Source organism: Musca vetustissima, unplaced genomic scaffold (assembly GCF_032173495.1).
Source record: "Musca vetustissima isolate MV318-11 ecotype Yass unplaced genomic scaffold, APGP_CSIRO_Mvet_v1 utg12820, whole genome shotgun sequence".
In the NCBI taxonomy this organism is placed as follows: Eukaryota; Metazoa; Arthropoda; class Insecta; order Diptera; family Muscidae; genus Musca; species Musca vetustissima.
In genome coordinates this window covers 89,328-104,413 of record NW_026888932.1, presented here as the reverse complement: position 1 = coordinate 104,413, position 15,086 = coordinate 89,328, and the positions used below count along the sequence as shown (strand labels likewise).

Genomic DNA, 15,086 nt, shown 5'->3' with positions numbered 1-15,086 from the left:
ATTTCACAAACTACTAAAAGTTTGTTTTATATATCTTCACCTACTAGGTTATGTATGCAAGTGGAGTATTCCAAATCTATCGATTAGAAATAATCAGTAGGTGATAAGCTAAATTTAATTAGTTGTCGCACATATTAGACTGACTACCGATTTGATCGACAAAAAAATTAAATTATAGATAACACACATTTTATTTATCACGAAAAGAAATTTGCAAAGGATAGACACACTAATTAGAAGTAGGGTTTTATAATAATAATAACAAATGTGGAAAATTAGTGGGATCGTTATATTAGATTCTAAGCCAACGTATGAACCGACATTGAATATATTTTACAGAGTTCGTCACCACCTTCCGATAACATAGAATGTCAAACTGCAGCCACTTTGGTTGGAAAATGCGGCTAAAACATTATACATCCGATGCGCTTTTATTTTATTTATTTTGGATTCACAAATGAAGCTCGTTCAAATTGGTAAGAACTGATATTCACGAAAAACTACAAATTCTAAATCGTATAAATGCTGGAAATATTGCTCACGAAGCTATACTTTTATGATTTTTGAGGCGAGTCTTAGATCACCAACCTGCTGAAAAAGTATTTCTTCTACAGAATATTTTACATATCAGTGGAAACCACTTTGCACGGGTAGTACACCGTGTTAGAAGCATCTTCGGAAATAACATGTAGTATTTAGCTGAAAATGTAGATTTAGCGGTCGATACTGAAAAGCTTATCCAATCTGGGGATTCTGGGATTCTCTCGCTAACCCAGTGGTCCATTCCAGTTGGGTATACAGGCCACACATCATTTGAAACTGTGATACCGAATAGAACCTCATGGACAATGAAATACTAATAGAAATGTGCTCTGGTAACAGTTGTTATACAGATTTCTCCCGGGAAGGATGAGAATTTACTTCGTGAAATTTCACACATAAGCAATATGATAGCCAAACTACTCGCCAGAAGTGCTACTAAGCAAAACGCTACAGATCTATACAACGATAAGTTTATAGCGCAACACGTTTAGAAGCGAGGTCATGGGCGAAAGAGACACACACAATACTTTGGAATAACTTGTGGTCTGGAAATGTAATTTTATAGGGAGACCCAAACTAAGATAAGACTAAGCAAACTTTAGAAGTAACAAGTAAAAAAGGCATAGTTATGCCGATAGTTACTTGAAATTAAAATATGTGGAACATACGAAAAAGTATAACTAAATCAACAATTGTACCAAGCAATTGTTGAAAACCATTTATTCACATTTTTCTAAAATCTCAAATCCCCGAAATGTGGACAAATTTGGACGACGCATGGCACATGTGTATAAAATCCCCAAAATACTGCAATATAGTTAATTCTGATATAGTTCATTCGGAAATGGATAAATCGACTCAGAAAGTGATTCTATGTATATTCTCAAAAGGAAACATGAGTCGATCTCGAATCCTTTTGCCTGTTACAAACATATGCACATCTGGTTTACAGCAGATGTGCATATGTTTGTGAAACGGTGGAAGATTTTCTATGCCACTGCCCAATTTTGCTAAACGTTGAACCCAATTCATGAGTTGTTTGAATGGAAACGACAGAAGAACTTAGCTAAGAACACAGGGGTAGGAGGGAGAACAATATCAAAATGTTTATTATATCTTTGGCCTTTCTGAATCACACAATTGTATGTCGTAATACGAACATGTGGTGAATGTGAATCTGAAAAATTCTGAAATAGTTAGGATCCCACTACACAAAGCAACCCTATATACTTTTTCTCCAACGTTCTTCACAGATTTCAAACTACTCAGCATCTGACCAGATCACAAGTTTCCATTTACCCGCTGCCCAAGTTTGTGAACTCTGGCAATTTTGTTCTGACAACCAGGTTTTTGTTATAAGGTCCACCGAAAGGTGGAGTGAATATAAAATGTTATCATTCCCTTTGCTCTGCCTCGAAATATTTAACATATTTATTCTTGATCGATATTGAACAGACGTTACTACTGCACCAACAATATTTGATATTGAATATGGTATTCATCAGAACACGTGTACGATACTCGATAATTTGGATATTTTACAAACGTTTTTCAACCGAATTGTCTGTTCTCATTAGTTAGCAAATCTTCCCACCAAATTAGAGAACTTTATATTTTTGTGATAAAATAGGGTAGAAAATCTACTCAATCTACCAATTATATGGAGCAGAACCCCCCATTGTTGATATTTGGTTTTCCAACCTTTCTAGCTATTTCTTTTATATCATCCTCGTAACTTTCCATTGCAATAAATTGTTCTAAAGATTGAAATGAATTAAAAAACCAGTAAGGAAAGTAGTAAAGTCGGACGGGGCCGACTATATGATGCCCTTAACCACTTTGGGCATATTCAACAGATGAATCCTAACAGACGTCGCATTTTTAAAGGACCAGCAAAATGAAATTGGATCCATAAACATGTCATTCTGCAACCTATACTAATTTCCTTCATTTGGTCAGATAAAGAAGCTATATCTAAATCTGAATCGATTTCAACGATTTCAGGTAATTTAACACACATCATTCTAGACCTAATTCATTACGCTGTGCCATATTTCGTGCAAACCGAATGATATTAAGGGACTTTGTTACACCATTTACCTTAAATTGGACGAAAATATATATGGGAGCTATATCTAAATCTGAACCGATTTTCATGAAACTTAGCACACATCATTCTAGACCTAATTCATTACGCTGAGCCAAATATCGTGCAAATCGAAGGATATATAGGGACTTTGGTGCACCATTTACATAAATCGGACAAAAATATATATGGGTGCTATATCTAAATCTGAACCGATTTTCACCAAACTCAGCACACATCATTCTGCATTTCATACAGAACGTTCTGTCAAATTTCGTGCAAATCGAATGATATATAGGGACTTTGGTGCACCATTTACGTAAAATCGGACGACACTATATATGGGATCTATATCTTAATCTGAACCGACTTTCACGAAATTTAGCACACATCATTCTAGACTTAATTGAATTATATATATATATATATATATGGACTTTGGTGCACCATTTACCTAAAATTGGACGACACTATATATGGGAGCTATATCTAAATCTGAACCGATTTTCAGGAAACTTAACAAACATCATTCTATACTTCATTCATTACCTTGTGCCAAATTCTGTGCAAATCGAAAGATATATAGGGACTTCGGTGCACCATTTACATTAAATCGGACGAAACTATATATGTGAGCTATATCTAAATCTGTACCGATTTTCATGAAACTCAGCACACACCATTCTAGGCCTACTTCAGTACGCTGTGCCAAATTTCGTGCAAATCGAAAGATATATAGGGACTTCGGTGCACCATTTACATTAAATCGGACGAAAATATATATGGGAGCTATATCTAAATCTGAACCGATTTTTCGCAATTTCAATAGGGTTTGTCCTTGGGCCAAATAAGTGACCTGTGCCAAATTTCATCCAAATCGGATCATAAATGCGACCTGTACTTTGTCCACAAAAATACATGGACGGACATGCGTAAATCGACTCAGTAAGTGATTCTATGCATATTCTTGAAAGGAACCATGTGTCTATCTCGTTTCCTTTTGCCTGTTACGAACATATGCACAAAGACATAATACCCTGTACCACAGTGTGGTGAAGGGTATAAATAGCAAAAAGCCGGAACCTGGAGGCGATTCCAAGACAGTCATAATTCTATGACCCCGACGTGATTTGAACACGCAACCTTCTGATCTGGAGTCAGACGCGCTACCGTTGCGCCACGGAGTCTGCTATTACATTTAAGACATATGTTTAGCATGTTGTGGTATTCATGATTACGGTTGATTTTAAATCCACCCCCATTTTGTTGGTGAAACTGTTAGGGGTTGAAGAAATATAACATGCTGGTAATGTTAGTGGAAGTTACCACCAAAATTCATTAGTTCATATATTTAACGCTAGGAGTTCATATAACCGAATAAATGTGTACAAACAAAAATTACTAATGTAAACAAGAAAAAAAAAAAAAAAACGGCGATAAGCCCGTGGGCGCAACTTTCTGTGAGTTTATGTCAAAATATCTACGGATATCGAAAATTGTCTACAAATATTATTTTCCCGCTCTCAAAGAATCTGAAATTACAGAAACTTCATACCGGGTCACGTATATGGGGGTTATGTCAACACGAAAATCTATGATGAAATTTGGGATGTTGCGTTCTAAAGTACCGAACGTTTAGGGTTCCATTATATGGGTGCAAACCAGACACAAGGACCAATATTAATAATTTTTGGTAAGGAGATTTTTAACTCAATTTAAATCCTAAATGATAAATAGGGAAAACCATGCTTAGACTTTCCTCAATACCGACATTTTGAATGTGCTAACGTAAAAAAATTGACCAACGTTGAAAATTTAAAGCTGATTAGATTGAAAAACACGCCCAAAAAGTTAAAAATAGGGAATACTGTGGTGTGTAACGTTATTTGGGCGCCATTTAAAAAAGCGGTCCGACATATCCAATTTTCGTTATCAAACATCCTAGGAGTAATATCAATGTAAATATAAAATTTAAATACTGTATTTAAAATATGACGAGCTTTATCAACAGAACGGCGGACATAGCTAAATCGGCATAGATTATTATTCTGCTCAAGATTATGAGTTTCAGTACTGACATTTAGGCTACCCTTAAATGTGAAGCAACGTTAAGCATTTCCAACATACATTTAATTTATATATTAGTTTGGACAATCCGGGCCGACATGACTCCGTGGCGCAACGGTAGCGCGTCTGACTCCAGATCAGAAGGTTGCGTGTTCAAATCACGTCGGGGTCAATCTTTTTTGTTCCGTTATTTATTTTGTTCAACATATTCCAATATTTTAGTGCGCATGAACGTAATGTATTGTTATATTAAAAAAGCTTTCAAAAGCCTTATCTATTTACCGTACATAAATAGAATATGTTATCAGTAACGAGACTGAAAGCTATCAAAAGATGTCAGTAAATAGTGTTTAGAATACAAATTTAAATTAGAGAAACCATGAGTATAACATTGCAGATACTCATTTCAAATTATATGCACGACTCAAACTTTCATATACGTTTTTATATTGAAGAATTCATTTTATTTATTTCAAAAATACCTACTCAGAATTCAAATAATACTCAGAATTTTAGACGCGCTTGTCAATTGAATTGATTATAATTTAATGCTATTGGTTCATATTTAGTGGTAAATACTCCAAACAAAAACTAGTAAGGAAAGTAGTAATGGGTATATTCTTTCTGATGTATCCTGATAGGCGTCGCCTTTTCGAATGAACATAGACGTGAAATTGAACGGGTTTTTATTTATCTTTATGTATATATGAACCGACTAACATCAATTCACACACTTGCCATTCTGCCACCTATGCTAAATTTCATTAGAGTCGCTTGCGTATAAAGGGATACATTTCTGTAAATCGATTTAAAGCAAACCTGACAAACGCTATTGGGTATACTGCACTGTTCAAAATTTAATCTCAATCAGACATCCGTTGATTATTTGGCGCACAATGAATATATAGAAGCTATGTCTGCATCAATTTCAACAAGACGATATAACGCCATTTTGTCTCAATGTAATACGTTTTGCAAAATTTCGTGTCGAATATATACATAAGGAGTAAGATATCCCAGAACCAATATGAGATGATGGAATAGATGGTATACCAGCTAGACAAGGTGAGGTCAGAGTAGCAATCAATCGCCTGAAGTATAATAAAGCAGCAGTTGTCGATGGGTTACCAGTCGAACTATTCCAGACTCGTAGTCAGATGCTGCTCAGGAGCATGAAAAGGTTGATTAGTACAATTTGGGTAGAGGAATGCATGCCCAATGATTGGAACATCAGCCTCCTGTGTCCCGTGCACATAAACGGAGACAAGACAATATGTGTCAACTATAGAGGAATAAGTCTCTTTCCCATCGCATATATAGTGCTAACCCGCCGTTAAACAAACGTATCGATCTGCAGCTAGGTCACCTTGTGAGAATATTTGAATATGACCCAGCTCAAAAGAAGTATAAAAGCGAACCAGCTGATGGTTCTAGCAGATGGGGAAGGCCACGAATTAAAAAGAAAGATCAAGTGGAAGACTTGCAAAAATTTCAAGAACAACGCAAAAGACTGACACGCCTGGATTTTTATACACTCCACCATATTATGGAGGGTATATTAATTTTGTTTTTCCGTTTGTAACTCATCGAAATAATCATTTCCGACCCTATAAAGTATATATAATCTTGATCAGCGTAAAATTCTATAACGATCTAGCCATGTCCGTCTGTCTGTCGGTTGTAATCACTCTAGCGTCTAAACCAATTGAGATAGATCGCCGAAATTTTGCATAGAGTCGTCTTTTGTCTGCAGGCAGGTCAAGTTCGAAGATGGGCTTTATCCGTCAACGTTTAGGCATAGCTCCCATATAAGGGTACCACCCATATGTTCGGTATTTTGGGTTTCTTGAGCGCGTTTTTCAACCGAATTCGCTGAAATTTGGTACATTGGGTTCTCATTGGGTACTCAATGTCTCCACAAAAAATTATAAATATAGGTCCACTTTTTCTGGTAGCCCCCATATAACGGTACCTCCTAATTTTCAGTATTTTGGGGGGTTTGAACGTATTTTTCCGCCCAATAAGCTGTAATTTAGTATTTTGAGTTCTTAATAGGTACCAAATCTCTCGACAAAAAATTATGAATATAGGTCCATTTTTTCGGATAGCCCCCATATAAGGGTACCCCCCAAATGTCGATATTTTGGGGTTCTTAAGCGCGTTTTTCAACCGATTTCGCTGAAATTTGGTACATTTGGTTCCTATTGGGTGCCAAATATCTCCACCAAAAGTTATAAATATAGGTCCAATTTTTCTGGTAGCCCCCATATAAGGGTACTCCCAATTTTCGCTATTTTGAGGTTCTTGAGCACGTTTTTCAACCGAATTCGTAGAAATTTGGTATTTTGTAGTCGAATATGGTAACAAATTTCTCTACAAAAAATTTTTAATATGCACCCCCTTTTTGGGGTAGTCCCCATATAACCCCTTTTTATACCCTCCACCATAGTATGGAGGGTATATTAATTTTGTTTTTCCGTTTGTAACTCATCGAAATAATCATTTCCGACCCTATAAAGTATATCTAATCTTGATCAGCGTAAAATTCTATGACGATCTAGCCATGTCCGTCCGTCTGTCTATCTGTTGTAGAGTGATTACAAACTATATGTCCAATTTTTCTGGTAGCCCCATATAAAGGTACCCCCAATTTTCGCTATTTTGAGGTTCTTGAGCACGTTTTTGAACCGAATTCGTAGAAATTTGGTATTTTGTAGTCGAATATAGTAAAAAAATTCTCTACAAAAAATTTTTAATATCCACCCCCTTTTTGGGGTAGTCCCCATATAACCCCTTTTTATACCCGCCACCATAGTATGGAGGGTATATTAATTTTGTTTTTCCGTTTGTAACTCATCGAAATAATCACTTCCGACCCTATAAAGTACATATAATCTTGATCAGCGTAAAATTCTATGTCCGTCTGTCTGTCTATCTGTTGTAATCACTCTAGCGTCTAAACGAATTGAGACAGATCGCCAAAATTTTGCATAGAGTCGTCTTTTGTCTGCAGGCAGGTCAAGTTCGAAGATGGGCTTTATCGACCGAACTCGCTGAAATTTGGTACATTGGGTTCTCATTGGGTACTCAATGTCTCCACAAAAAATTATAAATATAGGTCCACTTTTTCTGGTAGCCCCCATATAACGGTACCTTCTAATTTTCAGTATTTTAGGGGTTTTGAACGTATTTTTCCGCCGAATTAGCTGTAGTTTAGTATTTTAGTTCTTAATAGGTACCAAATCTCTTGACAAAAAATTATGAATATAGGTCCATTTTTTCGGATAGCCCCCATATAAGGGTACCCCCCAAATGTCGGTATTTTAGGGGTGCTCAAGTTTTTCAACCGATTTCGCTGAAATTTGGTACATTTGGTTCCTATTGCGTGCCAAATATCTCCACCAAAAATTATAAATATAGGTCCAATTTTTCTGGTAGCCCCTATATAAGGGTACCCCCAATTTTCGCTATTTTGAGGTTCTTGAGCACGTTTTTCAACCGAATTCGCTGAAATTTGGTATTTTGTAGTCGAATATGGTAACAAATTTCTCTACAAAAAATTTTTAATATGCACCCCCTTTTTGGGGTAGTCCCCATGTAACCCCTTTTTTTATATTAAAATAGTTATGCAATTTGTTCCGCGTTTTGGGTTTGGTTCTAAGACACTGTTGTAACTATATCACCTGTGGAGGATATCGAGATAGAAAAGTAGAACGTAAGGTTCGATAATGAACTATAACCCGTATTTAAACCTAGCCCCTGTGTGGGAGGTACCAGAAGGAGTGGACCGATATTCCCCATCTTGGAATGTGAACTAAGTTTGGAAGAAATAATAAGATTGGCAATGTTTGGATGAAATGTAAATTTGAAACGGATTTGGTCCAAAGAAACATGGGGTCTAGAGCCAATATTTCGATGAGGCACATTTTCACGGTGTAAATTGTATACACCCTCATTAGCCATAAGGCTGAGGGTATAATTATCCATTAAAAATTTCTGAAATTTGTATTTTTGGTATGTTCCCTATATTTTAATTTCTAGTACCTGTCAGTATATCTATGGTGCAGGGTATCCAAAGTTCGGCCCGGCCGAACTTAACGCTTTTTCACTTGTTTTATGCTCGGTTTATGGAACAAATGGAACTTATTCAACATATACAAAAGCTTTATGACTGGTTATTGTCCCTGATACTTAATTATAAAATTCAGATCCTCTAATGTTTCATTTCGTTTTGTGGAAGGTAATATGTACGGATGATATGTACAAAAATTTGTATTCATATGAATTCATATACTTACATAATAATAAAATATTATTGCTTTCCAGTAACTTTGACATTTATGGATATAAAAATGGGTTTATTTTACTTCAATATTCATTTAAAACAATTTAAATATTAGTTGTACTATTGAATTTCATATGACACTGTATCACGATATTCTGGTATATAATAGTCATACATTGTTATAGAGGCCGGCTGTAGCAATGTCACCTCATTCATTTTATCAGCTTGTAAATTAATGCATTGTTCATCTTCGTCGGCATGTAAACGTTTGAAATATGCCAAACATGTGGTATCGGCATTTTTCAATTCAACTCGAGCTACAAATGCAATACCTTGTAGATCTTGAAACGCATCAGATGATACAAAAAATCCCGAAGGCATTTCAATTTCCATAATGACCATATTCGTTTGACGATATTTTAATTTATCCGATGGCTTAAATTTGAAACAAACTTCGCGGGGGACATCTTTGCCATGGGGGAAATCGTAAATGATTTCTGATGTGATTTCTTAATTCTATTTGAAATGCTGGAGTTATATGTAGTTCTAGCTAAAATATCAATATTATCAGACTCAATGCTCATCAAGTCCTCTTTCAGTGCATATAATAGTGATAGGCTAATTGAACTATGGCATTTCCTTGGCCCTCAACTTTCAATTGGAGCAAACGTGTGGCTATCGGAAGCTGCAATGGAATGGGTAATATATTATTCATATTTTCATAGTTATATAGCTAAAAAACTTACCTCAATTTGTTGCCAAATTTGTGTATTACTTGGATCTATGCCCAGAAAGCCATCGATAACCTTCAACCCCTTATCATCCAAAGCTTCATAACTCACTTTTAATAAAGTTTCATCAGAACTGGTATATTTTTCATTGAATTTAATCAATGCTTGCAATGCCACCACCGTATCCTGACTCGTTTTAAAACCACCAACTTTACTTCGTTGCTCCAAGATCCACTTCATAATATTTATGTTATCGACAGAATTTGATTCTAGGAAAGCCATTACAGCATATGCTGTTATTTCAACGTTATTCGAATGTTCCGGATTTTATGATTGCCACCATTTTAAACCATTTTCAGAGAGGGACTTCTCTTGAAGTTTAGTCAATAGCTCATTCGAGTAATCATTTTTAGACATTTGTAGTGCTAATGCCGTAAGAGATAAGGCATAGTTGTCATCGATGTTATTGATATTGTCAACTAAAAATTCAACTCCTTTATCGATCACAGCTTTATATTTTCTTCTAGATAGCTACGAAAAAATTAAGTTGCAATTAAAACGAAGAGAGAATGTCCTTAAATTTTAAGCGGGCGGAAATTTTTATATCCTTCACGCTTTAGAATACCTAAAATCGGATGGATATGGTGGATATGTAAAATCATAAAAGTGTTCTGCAAATTGCCTACCAAGAGAATTTTTATCCCACTTATATACAATTAATATTTTTGGAAAATTCTTCTAGCGCCTTCAATGTACGCATTGAAAAGATTTGCTACCTTTATATGAGGGCTATGTGTAAATATCAAAACTGATTGTGAATGTATTTAGGAACATCAACCTTTGGTACATTTATATATCACAGTTAATAATTCCTTTTCCCATGCTTCACATAAGATTCTACAACCCAAACAAAAAACACAAACCCAGCGAACTATTGATCCCAGATTTATTTTTTGGTGTACCGATCATTACATCTCGATTAGTCCCCAAAATTTTCCAAAGGGCGGATGTTAGCTCCGAAGAAAGGTAAAGTTTAGTTTTTTAATATGTTCTGGTCCTTCAGACATCACAGCTTTATGTTCATGCCATAAATAAGGTGGAGTGGGTATTAAATATTTTTGATGAAATTTTTATACTACACTGTGGTACAGGGTATTATGTCTTTGTGCATATGTTTGTAACAGGCAAAAGGAAACGAGATAGTTCCTTTTTAGAATTTGCATAGAATCACTTTTTAAGTCGATTTATGATTTATGTCCCTATATATCTTTCGAATTGCACGAAATTTGGCATGACGTTCTGAATTGAACCAAGAGTGACGTCTGTCAAGTTTCATGAAAATCGGTCCAGATTTAAATATAGCTCCCATATATAGTTTCGTCCGATTTTATTTAAATGGTGCACCAAAGTCCCTATATATCTTTCGATTTGCACCAAATTTGGCATAACCTACTGAATTGAGCCTAGAATTATGTCTGCCAAGTTTGAAAATCGGTCCTGATTTAGATATATCTCCCATATATAGTTTCGTCCGATTTCATGTAAATGGTGCGCCAAAGTCCCTATATATCCTTCGATTTGCACGAAATTTGGCATAACGTACTGAATTGAGCCTGGAGCGAAGTCTGCCTTGTTTCGTGAACATCGGTCCAGATTTAGATATAGCTCCCTTTTATTATAGTTTGATTTTAAGTAATTGACGCACAAAGTAACCAATAGGCTGATAGGAACAAAACGTTCTGAAATTAGTATAACATAACCTGTGACAAGTTTGTTTAAAATCGCTTAATATTTGGATAGAGCTTCCATATATATTTTCGCCCGATTTCAAGTAAATTGGGCACCAAACTCCTCGTGTTAGTCAGATTCTATAGAATTACGTAGTTGCGTTTTGTAGAAGTACAAACATAGCCCAACGGATGACCTATTTATATTTGTTTGAAGTCGATTTACATACTTTATGGATAGATCTAGGTAGATTCACATTTAGATAAATATCACATATTTTATTTCATCCAATTTCATGTTAATAGTCCTTTTTAATACACCCATAGTGATGAAGGGTATCATATAGTCGGCATCGTCCGACTTTATTACTTTCCTTACTGGTTTAACTTACCGAACTTTCCAAAAATGGCAATAGGACAAATGCCGTAAAACCATAACGATCCTGATGGGCTGGATGAAATAAATAGTCGGTATATTGAAATTCTCCCGTTGGCAATTGTTTAGATTTCAAAAATTCTAAACCTTCATTGATTATTGAACTTTCTATGCCGACATAACGTTGTGCTTTAATAAAGAATCGAATAATGTACGCTGTTAGCCATGTATTTTCCTCCGTGCGTGCCTTCGGTCCAAAGACACTATATGCTCCGTTAACATGACGATAGGTTAATTCTTGTTGATATCCAATTTCAATGTGACGAGTAGCCCGTTCGTCCAATTCTCGTTTTTCCGAAGATTTACGCATGGTTCTCAGATGATCCAATACCAAAACGTTGGGTGCAAAATTCATCATATTTTGTTCAGCACAACCGGCGGGCAATTGCACCAAATTATCAAGGTTATCAAGGGCGGTATAGAGAATATCACTGCCTACAGAAAGTTGTATGAATTCGGTATCGGGAACTATATTCTGTGGAATCTCGACATCAATGGATGTACGATATATTTGTTGCTCTTTGTTGAGACTTATAAATAAATCCTTGTTTTGGCGTTCAATTTTGCCTTTGGGTTCAACTAAGAGATCTTGCAATATGGCATCCTTGAATAAATTATTAGTGGCATTTATTTGGATTTTTATGGGTCCAAGTTTTTTGGGTTTTATCGAGAACTTTAAAGTTTTTCCACTATTGGCTGGCACATTTATGCGTTGGGAATTTTCAATGGTGGACAATTGCTTCATTGTCGCCTCATCAACAAAATCATATTCCCCATTAGAATTATTCATAGTTACCATGGTGTTCAGTTCGCGATTGTGATAATTGAAAATGGTAACAGGAATTTTAACAACTTCTCCTCGTACCATTTACCATATTCCATTAATATGGTAAATTGGTAGATATGAAAAATGTTTTGAATACGGTTAAATTTATCGGTTCAGACATCATGCCAAAACCGCTTTCATCGTTTACCGAAAATGCCGTAATAAGCCATGCGGTTATGGTATCGGGTACATTAAGGGTCAATTGGGTTGTTTAATTTACGCTATGGCGGAAATAAAATTAAAATAATTATTGTGTGCCATACAATGAAATTCTTACTCCATCAGGTCCATAAATATCCATGTTTCGGGAAATTTTGAACGTATTTCTACATTAACTGGAGGTAGAGTGTCAGGTATATACCTTGGCTTATCCGACTTATCTGTCAATCAAATAAATGAGTATATGTGCAAATATATTTGTTTAAAACTTACCAATGGGTGTCTCATATTTATTATAATTGGCATTGGTCAGTGTTATAAGTCCAGATATTTGACCAGGATAGATTACATCTACACCGGAAAATGTCAAATCGTATGTCAATTCTCTAAATATACGTTCTCGATCGATATTATATTCCGGATTTAGAAGATGTACAATTAGATCTACAGCCAATAGGCCTACATATGATTTGGGCTTTGCTTTAATGTTAAGTTGAACTTCTTGTCCCGGCTTTGCCATTTGGGGTGCTGATACTGATACCTGTTATGAAATATAAAAAATGATATGTTGAGATTAATAATAAATAATTGAGATTAGAGAAGTATTTAAACAAAAAATTCAATGTTTTAAAAAAGGTGTTTATTTCGGCAGGACCTACACCACTAGGAAACATGCCGCTTGAAAAAATTTGTCAAATGAAGTGAGACTTTAGCATGAAGGATGCGATGTACATATAAACGTTACCTTGGCGGTATAAGACCCCATATTACGAGGATTATAGCTGTGTGGATGATTCCTAAGGAGAAGCTAGGAATTTAAGTGCATTTTTATACCCTTCACCAGGGTATTATGTCTATGTGCATATGTTTGTAACAGTTATCTCTAATATGTAAAACGAGGAGAGTCCTCCATTTACTAGTGTTAGATTTGATTTGCATAGAATTTCATTATACTTTAAACTATTTATACCCTTCACCACACTGTGGTACCGGGTATTATGTCATTGTTCATATGTTTGTAACAGGCAAAAGGAAACGAGATAGGCACATGGTTTCTTTTTATAATATGCATAGAATCACTTTCTGAATCGATTTATGCATGTTCGTTCGTTCGCCGTCTATAGATGTTAAATTTTAAACAAAGTAAAGGTCTCATTTATGATCCGATTTTGATGAAATGTTGCACAAGAAATTGAAGAAAATCGGATCAGATTTAGATATAGCTCCCATATATATCTTCGTCCGTATTAATGTAAATGGTGCACCAAAGGCCCTATATAGGAATTTGACAAAGAATGTTGAATTAGGTCCAGAACAATGTGTGCTAGTTTTCGTTAAAATCGGTTCATATACAAATATAGCTCCAATATATATTTTCCGATTTTCTGTAAATGGTGCACCAAAGTCCTTATATATCTTTCGATTTGCGCGAAATTTTGCATAGTGTACTGAATTGAGTCTAGAATGACGTGTGTCAAGTTTTGATGAAATCGGTTCGGAATTAAATATAACTCCAATATATACTTTCGTCCGATTTTAAGTAAATGATGCCCTAAAGACCAATAGCTAGGCCGATTGATGTTTTTTGTACACCAAATAATCAATGGCTGCCAAATAGTCCAAATAATCAATACCAAATAGCGTGTGTAAAGTTTGCTTTAAATCTATTTTCAAAATTTAGACCAGTAAGGAAAGTAGTAAAGTCGGACGGTGCCGACTATATGATACCCTTCACCACTTTTGGTATATCTAACGATTGAAGGACCAGGGACAAAATTATGTAAATTAATTTAAATCTTAACCGATTTCAACTAAACTTGCCACACATTATGTTATAGTAACTTCAGTACGTAGTGCAAAATTTTCTGCCGATTGGACCCACCTTGATGAAGCATTTATATCCAACTTCTAGGTTATTGTAACTCCAGTACGTTGTGCAAAATTTGTGTCAATTTTGTGTAAAATCGGACGACAGCATTTACATTAAATCGGACGAACATATATATGGGAGCTATATCTAAATCTCGACCGATTTTCACGAAACTAAACACACATCATTCTAGCCTTAATTCAGCACGCTGTGCAAAATTGCAAATCGAGTGACAAATAGGGACTTTGGTGCAAGTCGAATGATAAATAGAGACTTTGGTACACCATTTACATTACATAAGATGAAAATATATATGGGAGCTACATCTAAATATGAACCGATTTTCACAAAACTTA

At 35.4% G+C, this 15,086-nt stretch overlaps 1 protein-coding gene and 2 non-coding genes across 3 annotated transcripts; 1 reads left to right on the top strand and 2 right to left on the bottom strand.

The window, feature by feature from the left end:
• Nucleotides 1-3,744: 3,744 nt before the first annotated feature.
• Trnaw-cca (transfer RNA tryptophan (anticodon CCA)) lies at nt 3,745-3,816 on the bottom strand. The gene has a single exon. It is a non-coding gene; the product is annotated as a tRNA-Trp (tRNA).
• Nucleotides 3,817-4,796: 980 nt separating this feature from the next.
• Nucleotides 4,797-4,868, top strand: Trnaw-cca (transfer RNA tryptophan (anticodon CCA)). The gene has a single exon. It is a non-coding gene; the product is annotated as a tRNA-Trp (tRNA).
• A 4,708-nt stretch (nt 4,869-9,576) lies between these two features.
• On the bottom strand, nt 9,577-12,743 carry LOC133336733 (CD109 antigen-like). Its single transcript, XM_061545013.1, has 4 exons — nt 11,832-12,743; nt 10,063-10,243; nt 9,728-10,005; nt 9,577-9,666 (listed from the first exon to the last, which is right to left on the bottom strand). The coding sequence occupies exons 1-4, from the start codon at nt 12,741-12,743 to the stop codon at nt 9,577-9,579; spliced, it is 1,461 nt and encodes a 486-aa protein (XP_061400997.1).
• Between the last annotated feature and the right edge of the window lie 2,343 nt (nt 12,744-15,086).

Bases quoted from the DNA above. Each gene is read 5' to 3' on its own strand.
- LOC133336733 (XM_061545013.1), bottom strand. From the start codon at position 12,743: ATGGTACGAGGAGAAGTTGTTAAAATTCCTGTTACCATTTTCAATTAT. The intron at 10,006-10,062 runs GTTTAAAATGGT...TTGAAATAACAG, and splicing joins GAAGTCCCTCTCTGAAAATG to CATATGCTGTAATGGCTTTC. The intron at 9,667-9,727 runs GTAAGTTTTTTA...ATTCCATTGCAG, and splicing joins AAATTTGGCAACAAATTGAG to CTTCCGATAGCCACACGTTT.